General features: G+C 34.6%; 1 protein-coding gene across 4 annotated transcripts in view; it reads left to right on the forward strand.

Annotated features, from left to right (window-relative positions):
* LOC107758635 (EGF-like repeat and discoidin I-like domain-containing protein 3) overlaps nt 1–12,235 on the forward strand; it is a 34,697-nt gene that overhangs the window by 18,407 nt on the left and 4,055 nt on the right. For 3 of the 4 annotated variants that reach the window (XM_016576418.1, XM_016576419.1, XM_016576420.1), the window contains 4 exons: nt 3,853–4,008; nt 6,120–6,264; nt 6,349–6,533; nt 10,266–10,421. In XM_016576418.1, coding sequence (XP_016431904.1) covers nt 3,853–4,008; nt 6,120–6,264; nt 6,349–6,533; nt 10,266–10,421 — 642 coding nt within the window. Of the gene's footprint in view, nt 1–3,852; nt 4,009–4,845; nt 5,002–6,119; nt 6,265–6,348; nt 6,534–10,265; nt 10,422–12,235 lie in introns of all 4 variants that reach the window. The other variant, XM_016576421.1, reaches the window with a different exon arrangement.

Raw genomic sequence — 12,235 nt, forward strand, 5'->3', positions numbered from 1 at the left:
TTAGCTATATACCGTTATCAGCATATGTTGAAGTAGATTGGTCTCTCGTCGTCTCTGAGAGAATATGCGGCGTCAGATGCCGAAAGCTCCGTCATTACTCCGTCATTCCGCTTTTACTTTCACTATCTAGTGATATCCATTGACTCGCCTTCATGGTATAAAACATAAATATTTCCAACATTGCGACGAAAGCAATTACCCAACCTGTGATACTTTTTTTTCAGGATTCTTTGATGAATAGAAAGTTAAAAAGAAGAGCATTTATTTCAAATAGAAATCTTTTCTAACAATATACACTACCGTTCAACAGATTGGGGTCGGTACATTTTTATTCTTTCTTTTTTTTAAAGAAATTAAAACTTTTATTCAGCAAGGATGTGTTAAATTGTTTAGAAGTGATAGCAAAGATTTATATTGTTAGAAAATATTTATATTGTTAGAAAATATTTATATTGTTAGAAAATATTTATATTTTGAATAAATGCTGTTCTTTTTAACTTTTTATTCATCAAAGAATCCTGAAAAAAGTATCGCAGTTTCCAAAAAAAATATTTGGCAGCACAACTGTTGCCAACATTTATAATTCTAATAATAAATCAGCATATTAGAATGATTTCTTAAGGATCATGTGACACTTTATACTGGAGTAATGGCTGATGGAAATTCAGCTTTGCATCACAGAAATAAATTATATTTTAAAGGATATTAAAATAGAAACCATTATTTTATATTGTAATAACATTTTGCAAGATTACTGTTTTTTTCTGTATTTTTGATCAAATAAATGCAGCCTTGATGAGCATAATAGACTTCTTTAAAAAACATTACAAGTCTTACTGATCCCAAACTTTTGACCGGTAGTGTGTGTATATATATATATGTGTGTGTGGGAAAATGATTATTTTTAACCCTCATTCTGACCCTCTGTCTAAAGTGACCTGTTTTTAAGGGGCGGGTCCTTTAAGGCTTGTCAGTAATCGGCCAGTTATGATTGGCTAACGTCATTGGCTAACAGTATCAATGCCCCCTCTCTATTGCACATAAGTGTTTTGACAACATGATCCATAAAAAAAGGTCATTTACAGACAAAGCACTTTGAAATCAGTTACTCACGGTGTGTGATGCAGCTGCAGTCAGATCCAGTACAGCTTCATCTTTCAACAAAAGTTTCTTTGCGAACTTTCCATTACACTGTGCCTCGTTCACAAACAACATGCTCCGAACAAACATATAATCCTCCGATACGATCCGGGATGCCATTAAAATACACCATCCACTTGTTCCTGACACTGGGATCTTTCGGATATCTGTACAAAGACATACAAGCCAACGTTTTTTCACTCTTCCGTTTGTCCTATTGTCGACAGACTCAATCGCAGACTATGTCAGAAAGCAAACGTGCATCTGTATACTGTATCCAGTGTAGACAGGCAGCGGCAGTTATTATAATGGGTTCTATATGCTTTTAGGCATGTGTCAGCTGTTAAGCGACTGAATGCCAGTGGGCGGGGCCTATGGTGAGATGATGACTATTCATCGATGCAAATATTTGTGCCCTTGTGATGTCACATCCCACCTCAGATCCCAACGAGCCGTTTTTGGAGCTTAAATAAATATGTTGTTTATAATAAGGAGGACGTTTTAAGCTATGAAGAGTGCAGGATGTTTTAATGGTACAAAGACCTCTTATATGCCAAAAGATCAAGGCAAATTTGATTTCTCATGTCATGACCCCTTTTAGAGCTGCTTTTGTGTTTGCATTGGGCATCAAGTGGTGATCCAACCTAGCATGGGTTTTCAAACGATTAGATGGCAAGGATCCCCACATAATAATAATAATAATTAAAAAATTGACATATGTGTGTGTGACATATGGTGTGAGATATCTTGCTTTTAAAATTAAATATTTGGCTTTTATTTTGTCATCGTACTAAATCCAAAACTAATTATTAAAATAAATAAATAAAAATTTAATTAGCTATTAAAATTAATAAAATAAGCTAATAAAATTTAAATTGAATTAAATATTATTTATTAGACAAATAAATAAATAAACATTTTAAAAGTAAATAATAATAAAATAGATATAAAATATATTTGAATTCATGTTTTGATAATGAGAAATAAATAAATGCACATAATAATTTTCGTTTAAATGATATAAGTAAAAATTATAATATGTTAGAATATTAATTAAAATGTTATTAGAATTAAAATTATATAATTGTTCAAAAGTTTGGGGTCAGTAACATTTTTTGTTACATTAAACATTATTTTTTTTGTATTCAATCAAACATTCAGGAAAAACATTAATATTCTGAGCATGATTAAGTATCGTTTAAAAGATTTTGCTATGAAAATTAAATAATTGGCTTTTATATTGTCATTGTTCTAAATCCAAAACAAATTATTACAAAATAAAAATGTAAAAAATAAAACATTTTAAAAATAGATAATTATAAAATATATATAAAATAAATTTGAGTTCATCTAACTATAAAAAATATACGTATGTTGATCTGAATTTGAATGATCTAATTAAAATGATCATATAATATAATATTAAATAATTAAAATGCACGATTGTTCAAAGGTTTCGGGTCGGTAAGATTTTTAAAATGTTTTTAATGAAAGAAGTCTGTTCTGCTCATCAAAGCTGCATTTATTTGATAAAAAATACAGGAAAAACAGTAATATTTTCAGCTTAATTAAGCATGATATAAAAGTTTGCTTTCAAAAATTAAATAATTGGCTTTTATATTGTCATTGTACTAAATCCAAAACAAGTTATGAAAAATAAAATAAAAAAATACAATAAATAAAACAATTTGCATTAATTTATATATACAGTGGGTACGGAAAGTATTCAGACCCCCTTAAATTTTTCACTCTTTGTTATATTGCAGCCATTTGCTAAAATCATTTAACAGGCACCTGTCCAATACAGTCCCAACAGTGAAGCATGGTGGTGGCAGCATCATGCTGTGGGGGTGTTTTTCAGCTGCAGGGACAGGACGACTGGTTGCAATCGAGGGAAAGATGAATGCGGCCAAGTACAGGGATATCCTGGACGAAAACCTTCTCCAGAGTGCTCAGGACCTCAGACTGGGCCGAAGGTTTACCTTTCAACAAGACAATGACCCTAAGCACACAGCTAAAATAACGAAGGAGTGGCTTCACAACAACTCTGTGACTGTTCTTGAATGGCCCAGCCAGAGCCCTGACTTAAACTCAATTGAGCATCTCTGGAGAGACCTAAAAATGGCTGTCCACCAACGTTTACCGTCCAACCTGACAGAACTGGAGAGGATCTGCAAGGAGGAATGGCGGAGGATCCCCAAATCCAGGTGTGAAAGACTTGTTGCATCTTTCCCAAAAAGACTCATGGCTGTATTAGATCAAAAGGGTGCTTCTACTAAATACTGAGCATTTTTCAGTTTTTCTTTTTTAATAAATCTGCAAAGATGTCAACAATTCTGTGTTTTTCTGTCAATATGGGGTGCTGTGTGTACATTAATGAGGAAAAAAAAATTAACTTAAATGATTTTAGCAAATGGCTGCAATATAACAAAGAGTGAAAAATTTAAGGGGGTCTGAATACTTTCCGTACCCACTGTATATATATATATATGTATATGTAACATTGACAATTTATTAGAATTTATTTGTATAGTGCTTTTCACAATGCAAACGTTTATGGCTATACCTTCCACACAACCCCTCTCCAGATACACGGCCGTCATCAGATACACAGCAATTTCTGATAGAGACAAATTATGACTCCACAGCCCACGAGGCTTCACTCGTTCATCTTGTGAGCTGAAGCCATCAATTTGTGCTGTCCCCTCACAGATAAATCTGCAGCGGAGGATGAGGGTGACCAGACTGATAACACAGGGTGCCAAGCGAATCGGAAGCCCAGAGTACGTGAAATCATATAAAATGGCATATAGCGACGACGGGAAGGCCTGGAGCATGTTTAAAGTCAAGGACACGGATGAGGACATGGTAAGACGGGGCACGCTGTTCGTTCCAGATGAGATGAGAGAGCCCGAGGGGGATTCTTTTAAATTAAGAAAGTGTCCGCTTAAGACGTACTCCTGCCAACTTGCCCCTCTTTCCAGTTTTTATTTTTATCACTCAGACTCTTCTTGTTTCATATATCAGTGAGAAATCTCCCTGTAATGTGGATGAGAACGATTTTATCACTTAAATTTTATGTAATTTTCATTTATTATCATTTTTTTGAAGTCTATGACAGCTATTTTTGAGTTCATGTTATATGATCATTATAAATAAATAAATGCACATAATGATTTGAGTTTAAATCATCTTTCCCAAAAAGACTCATGGCTGTATTAGATCAAAAGGGTGCTTCTACTAAATACTGAGCAAAGTGTCTGAATACTTAGGACCATGTGATATTTTAGTTTTTCTTTTTTAATAAATCTGCAAAAATGTCAACAATTCTGTGTTTTTCTGTCAATATGGGGTGCTGTGTGTACATTAATGAGGAAAAAAAAATTAACTTAAATGATTTTAGCAAATGGCTGCAATATAACAAAGAGTGAAAAATTTAAGGGGGTCTGAATACTTTCCGTACCCACTGTATATATATATATATGTATATGTAACATTGACAATTTATTAGAATTTATTTGTATAGTGCTTTTCACAATGCAAACGTTTATGGCTATACCTTCCACACAACCCCTCTCCAGATACACGGCCGTCATCAGATACACAGCAATTTCTGATAGGGACAAATTATGACTCCACAGCCCACGAGGCTTCACTCGTTCATCTTGTGAGCTGAAGCCATCAATTTGTGCTGTCCCCTCACAGATAAATCTGCAGCGGAGGATGAGGGTGACCAGACTGATAACACAGGGTGCCAAGCGAATTGGAAGCCCAGAGTACGTGAAATCATATAAAGTGGCGTACAGTGATGACGGGAAGGCCTGGAGCATGTTTAAAGTCAAGGACACGGATGAGGACATGGTAAGACGGGGCACGCTGTTCGTTCCAGATGAGATGAGAGAGCCCGAGGGGGATTCTTTTAAATTAAGAAAGTGTCCGCTTAAGACGTACTCCTGCCAACTTGCCCCTCTTTCCAGTTTTTATTTTTATCACTCAGACTCTTCTTGTTTCATATATCAGTGAGAAATCTCCCTGTAATGTGGATGAGAACGATTTTATCACTTAAATTTTATGTAATTTTCATTTATTATCATTTTTTTGAAGTCTATGACAGCTATTTTTGAGTTCATGTTATATGATCATTATAAATAAATAAATGCACATAATGATTTGAGTTTAAATGATATCATTAAAATTATAATGTTAAATAATTAAATACAGTATCATTCAAAAGTTTGGGGTCAGTTAGATTTTTTTATGTTTTTAATGAATGTCTCTTCTGCTCATCAAAGCTGCATTTATTTGATCAAAAATATAGGAAAAACAGTAAATATTTTGAAATATTATTACAATTTAAAATAACTTTTTTTTGTTTTAATATATTTTAAAATGTAATTTATTCCTGTGATGCAAAGCTGAATTTTCACCATTATTACTCCAGTCTTCAGTGTCCCATGATCCTTCAGAAATCATTCTAATTAGCTGATTTGCTGCTCTAGAAGCAATTATCATTATTATTATTATTATTATTGTTATTGTTATTATTATTATCAATGTTCGAAACAGTTGTGCTGCTTAATATTTTTGTTAAAGCTGATTTTGTTATTATTATTTAATATTATTATTTCATGAATAGAACATTAGAAAGAAAGCATTTATTTGAAATGAAAATATTTAGTAATATTATAAATGTCTTTACTGTCACGTTTGATCAATTTAATGCATCATTGCTGAATAAAAGTATTAATTTCTTAAAAAAAAAAAAAAAGGTTCAGCTTCATTATGCGTGAATATTCGACCTGAGAAAGCCATGACTGACCAATCAGAATCAAACACTCCAGAGCAGATGTATAATAACCAAATGTTTTTAGAGGTTTATCATATTCATAAATAGTTGCACTTTTTTTTATTTGTTAAGCATTTTTGCGATTTTTTAAATGTTTGTAATTACAGTTTTTGTTTATGTTATTTTACTGCAGATATTCACCGGAAATACTGATAATAATTCCCCCTCAGCTAACTCCTTCAGTCCACCAATCGAAGCGCAGTACATCCGTATTTACCCACAAGTCTGCAGGAAACACTGCACACTGCGAATGGAGCTCCTGGGCTGTGAGCTCACAGGTCTGTGTTTTGAAGTGCGCAGTATTCGTCTCCGACACGGTCTTGAGTTAGAATTATGTTCACTCTTGCAATTGTTTTTTTTAGGATGCTCAGAGCCCATGGGGATGAAGACCGGACACATCCAGGACTATCAAATCACCTCCTCCAGTGTGTTTCAGACCCTGAACATGGACATGTTCTCCTGGGAACCCTCCAAGGCCAGACTGGACAAACAGGGCAAGGTCAACGCATGGACATCAGCCCATAATGACCAATCCCAGTGGCTGCAGGTGAGACCGATATAAAAAAGTATAGTTCAAAAGTTTGGGGGTGATTTTTTTTAAGATTAATATTTTATTCAGGATGGACACTTTAAATTGATCAAAAGTGACAGTATCAGACATTTAGAATGTTACAAAAGATTTCTATTTCAAATAAATGCCGTTCTTTTGCACTTTCTATTCATCAAAAAATGCATCACAGTTTCCACAAAAATATTAAGCAGCATAAATGTCACCACAGATAATAATAATAATAATAATAAACGTTTCTAGCAAATCAGCATATTAGAATGATTTCTGAAGGATCGTGTGACACTGAAGACTGGAGTAATGATGCAGAAAATTCAGCTTTGCATCACAGAAATAAATTACAATTTTAAATATATTAAAATAGAAAACAGTTATTTTAACTTCCACAACATTACTAATTTTACTGTATTTTTACCAGGCTGGGAGTCCAGCAAGCCAGCTCAGACCATATCAGCAATTTAAAAAAATAATAATTGATTGATTGTGCTTCATAAGACTAAATAGATCAGCAAGCTACAATATAAGGCTTTTCTCACTATGTTTAATTCTGGGTTATCATCATTTTTAACCGAGTTGAGAACACTATTAATCCTGGTTTATGAAGCTCTGCTCTGGAAATGCAGTGCCAAATGTGCTCGAATATTGTGCCAAGTTATTTAGCAACAGACAACCAATCATGAACTAAACATTGCTTGCCTCATTAAATATTCACGACTTAGTACAGTCGTAGAAACTTTCCTGTTCAGTTTCAGCCTCTGAGAGAGTTAAAAACGTTGAATAGTGATGGTGTACTTTGGAATGACAGAAAGACAACCAGAGAATATTTATGTGGTGATTTTGGGATTTCTAATTGGGCACCAAAATAGGTTATACCATATCACAAAAGTTATTTCAGCCAATGGGATCATTTAGGGCACCGAGTGGGCTGAATTTGACACAGGGTGAGTAGTAGGATGTGTCATATGGCATCATCCTTGCTCAGTATACGATTTCAGCCCTGATTTTCTATGCCACATAAATACATTCATCCTCATGCATTCAATACACTGCAGGATAATCTTTAATTTCTCCCATAATCCTACAAGTACACCCACAGGTCAGTCTGTGGTCAGCTACTGTACAATCAACATCACTAATCTAACTAAACCGGTAGGCTGCTCATTGTTTGCCGTTATAACGGACTGTAAATCTGAGCTTGTTCTCAGACCCAAGAGCCGTGATGTCTTTAAATGGCTGAGTTGCCATTGAACTGAGATCGGGAAATTGGATCCGAGAGAGCAGGCTAATGTATATATTATATTACACCTGCACGCTTGCAGAGCCGAGCCCGGCCGCTCAAGCGCTCCTCTGAGATTGCAGAGCTGCTGTGAATGCCGCTCACGTCAGTCCAGGTCAGAAAGCAGAACCTGAGTCCTCATGAAAGAATAATACAGAGAGAGAGAGAGAGGCCGTACTGACTGCACAGTTGTGTCCCGTTCAGGATATAGGAAACCAAATAAAAATATTCATAAAACAGCTGTGGATTTTAATAATATACCTACATTTGATTGTTTAATATGAATTATCTATGCTGTAAAAAGTGATTTTTCAAAGTTTTATATAAAACAAAGATTACTGGAGTAAGTTTTACAAGAAAATATTTATTTAGTCTTTCTACTTCACATCTAATTCAATGCGTTGCTTGCCATTGTTTTGTAATTAATTGTGACATTTACGAACAATTCCTGAGTAAAAATGATTTCTATGCCAAATTTTTTTCAGTGCATAAATGTTATCAAATAAGGTATTTCCAGAAACATAAAATGATATAATTTTTTAAATGCCAAGTTTAATATTTATTCAGACTAATATGTTTTTCCCAACTGAGCAGACATATTTCTGTGACCTAATTTCAGTATCGTAAAAACAATTATTAATATTTTAAAATAAAATAATAAAAATAATAAAATGATAAAAATAGTTTTTCTATGATGATGAGTTTATTAAATATAATGTACAATAAGTACACATGTGCTTATTGCACATATAAGTATGTTTTAATTTTTTCATTATATTTAATACATTTTAATTTACTCAAGTATGTATTAAATAATGAGAATTTTGATGTCATCATCATTTTATAGAGTTCTTAAAACAATATAGTGCTGTGTAATTACATTTCTGCTTTGGTCATGTTCATTATTTTTACAGTATTGAAGTTCACAGTACTCAGTACTTTGTAGTACAGTACTTTACAGTAGTTGATAAAAAAATTATTATGCAAAATTTGTCTTAAAATAGACTTCATTAAATCATTATAATTATAATTATTATTATTAGTCGCATGATAAAGTAATTTGACTAATTACACCAAAATAATTAAGCATAGTCTAAATTACTGTAATTTTTAATGATTTAAATGCATAAGTATTTACATAAACACACCCTGTGGGTGTGGCCATTCAAATCATGGATTGAATAAATTGACCAATTCTGAATTTTGCATATACCGAATATGAAATGCATATACCGAATTTAGAGAAGCATACTGTAGTTTCAGGCCTTTAGGCGTCATGTCATCTTATTTTCATAAAATGGCACAGCTTATTTTAATAAAAGCCAAGTTCATTAATCGAGACTGGCTTTTTTAGCAAAAACAAGAAGCTCCAGAGCAGTTAATTACAGCAGCCTTGAAATCCTGTAATACCACTAAAGTAACAGACTTACCAAATTCAGCGGCCTGAAGACGTTCCTGCGGTGTCAGTGGCACTGATTCTAGTCCTCTGAGGGGAAACTCTGCAGTGCAGACGAGGGCTGTGATTTAGTCTGACATCCATCACTCCGTGAAGGGCAGTGAATTCAAGCTGTATTAAACAGATAACAGGTTGAGAGACAGTCCCACCAAAGCAGGTGTGAGATTTGTTTTACCTTCAGACACCTTTCTAGTCATTAGCAGAGGTATAACCTACTTTACAATGACAATTTTAGACATGAGCAGAGCTGTCTACACTGCAAGCACCTGATGTTGGATGCCCCTTTCTATTTTTACACAGCTACTCCTGCAGTTTTCCTTTTTATCATTTTATTTTATTGATGCTGAAATCTATCTTTGAGCTCATAACTACATTTGCTATGGAAGCCCATTTCCACCATGGGATAAAAAAAAGAAGAAAAAAAAAGGTAACCAACTTTTTATCCTGCAATTCTGAGAAAACTTTTTTTTTTCTTTTTTTTTTTAAATCAAATTATTTTTTTATTTTTAAAATCAAGAATTGTGAGATTTAAAATCAAAATTGCAAGATGTAAACTAAAAAAAAAAAGTGAATTATAATATAACTCAGAATTGAAAGATATAAATTCGGAATTGCGAGAAAGTCAGAATTCTATGTTTATATCTTGCAATTCAGAATTGTGATGTAAACACAGAATTGCGAGAAAAAAGTCGCAATTACCTTTTTTATTTTTTTATTCTGGGGTGGAGATGGGCTTCCATAATTTTTTCCATAAACTGCCATTCAAAATGACATGTACATCCTGACAAAATCAAATTTTCTGCAACAAATATTTCATTGTATTACAGTAATATTTTACAAGTACGTGGTTTTGTGGAGGGCTCTTAACGGCGTAAAATGAGCTTCTAAAATGATATATGTGGACATTGCAAAGCATTTTTTGTTGTTGTTTTCTTCACAGAAAAGTCTGTAGAAACACACTCTCTCTCATTATCACCAGGTGGATTTGCAGATTACCACCAAAATCACAGGAATTATCACCCAAGGAGCCAAAGATTTCGGGCATGTGCAGTTTGTCGGTTCCTATAAAGTGGCGTTCAGTAATGATGGAGAGAAATGGCTCATGTATCAGGATGAGAAACAACAGAAGGATAAGGTAGGACACTCTCTGTGTACATGAACATTTGAGGGAGACGCCATCATTTTTTAGGAAAGTATTTTTTTTTTTTATTAAAAAAAACACTCAACTGATTGTACGGAATAGATGGAGCTTCTCACACCCACTGCATGAAGGACATGACATCAGCATTAACCATGAGAAAAATTTCAACCTCTCAGCATTTTTCTGACAATCTTCCACCTCCAGCTGAAGAATCACCTCCACGCTTTCCATCCGGAGCAGCAGCAGACACACGCTTTTCTCAGACACAAAACTCCAGCAGGAGCCCTTCTGTGGAGAAAAAAGAGACAGTTATTTCTATTTAACATTCAACATTTATTAGACAGACACAACTATACTGAAGCTAGGGTGTTGTACATGGCTGCCAGTGTTGCTATGTGGTATATTTTCATTTCTATGTATCAATATGCAATACACAATAAATATATATAAGTACATTACCACTCAAAAGTTGGGGGTCAGTTAGATTTTTTTAAAGAAATGTATACGTTTATTCAGCAGGGATGAATTAAGTTGAATTAAAGGGGTCATATGATGCGATTTCAAGTTTTCCTTTCTCTTTGGAGTGTTACAAGCTCTTGGTGCATAAAGAAGATCTGTAAAGTTGCAAAGACTAAAGTCTCATATCCAAAGAGATATTCTTTATAAAAGTTAAGAGTCAGCCACGCCTACCTAAAACGCCTCGTTCTAACACGCCCCCACATATCTACATCACTATGTGGAAATATTAGCATAATGCCGCCCAAACGTGCACGCAAAGAAAGAAGGCGTGGTTTCAGAAACAGCAGTAGTGTTGATGCAGCCATGTCAGGGAGACTGTGTGTTTCAGTGCGAAAGCAAAAGCACTTTATTTGGCCTTCCGGAAGTAGATGCATTTAGGAATCTTTAAGATTACTTACAACAGAACAGCAATGCATTTTATGGATGACCGTTTCGTGAACCTAGGAGAGGAGGTAATTCTGACTTTGCTATGACAATCTGGCGCTTCTGAATCAGCGACTGTAAGTATGTTTTGTTATTAGTTTAAGTATTTGCTATTGACTGTTCAAATGCGGAGAATGCGGAGTACGCGTCGTGTGTGTGTGTGTTTGTGTGTGAGGGGAACAGGGTCACATCACAGGAGAGTGAGGAGAGTGACAGAAATCATAGCACGTCAGCTGTCTTAACCACGGCTTGTGTACTGCATCATCAATGTGTCTGTCACGTGACTGTTGCCCTTTCGGGCTTGAACTGACGGTAAAACTAACGACATTATTAACTGTCTTGATATTTACTTTGAAAGCTGAAGCTATTATGGTAAGGGGCGTTACATTTCCGACGCATGCTTGTGGTGTTCGGCCAATCACAATGCACTGGGTCAGCTGGCCAATCAGAGCAGACTGCGCTTGTCAAAAGAGGGGTCTTTGTTGAAAATGACGTGTTTGAGAGAGGCGGGGCATAGAGGACCTACAATAATGTACAGTATTTGAAAAATAATGTGTTTTTTGAACATTAAAGCATGTCAACATATTCTGTTACACCAAATACACAAAATAATGATCTTAAAAAAAGCATCACATTACCCTTTTAATCAAACACACCTGATTCAGGTCATCAGCTCATTAGTAGAGACTTCAAGACCTGAAATTGGTGTGTCAGAGAAAGGAGACATGCAAAATGTGCAGTGTTGGGGTGCCACCAGGACCAGGGTTGGGAACCACTGATATATACCATAAAGGGATCATACAATGTTACTTATGTCCTACCTGTCAACTAGGGCTGGACAATAATTCAATATCAATATGTATCGC

This window comes from Sinocyclocheilus rhinocerous, unplaced genomic scaffold (genome assembly GCF_001515625.1).
Source record: "Sinocyclocheilus rhinocerous isolate Xijiao unplaced genomic scaffold, SAMN03320098_v1.1 scaffold623, whole genome shotgun sequence".
Classification (NCBI taxonomy): domain Eukaryota; kingdom Metazoa; phylum Chordata; class Actinopteri; order Cypriniformes; family Cyprinidae; genus Sinocyclocheilus; species Sinocyclocheilus rhinocerous.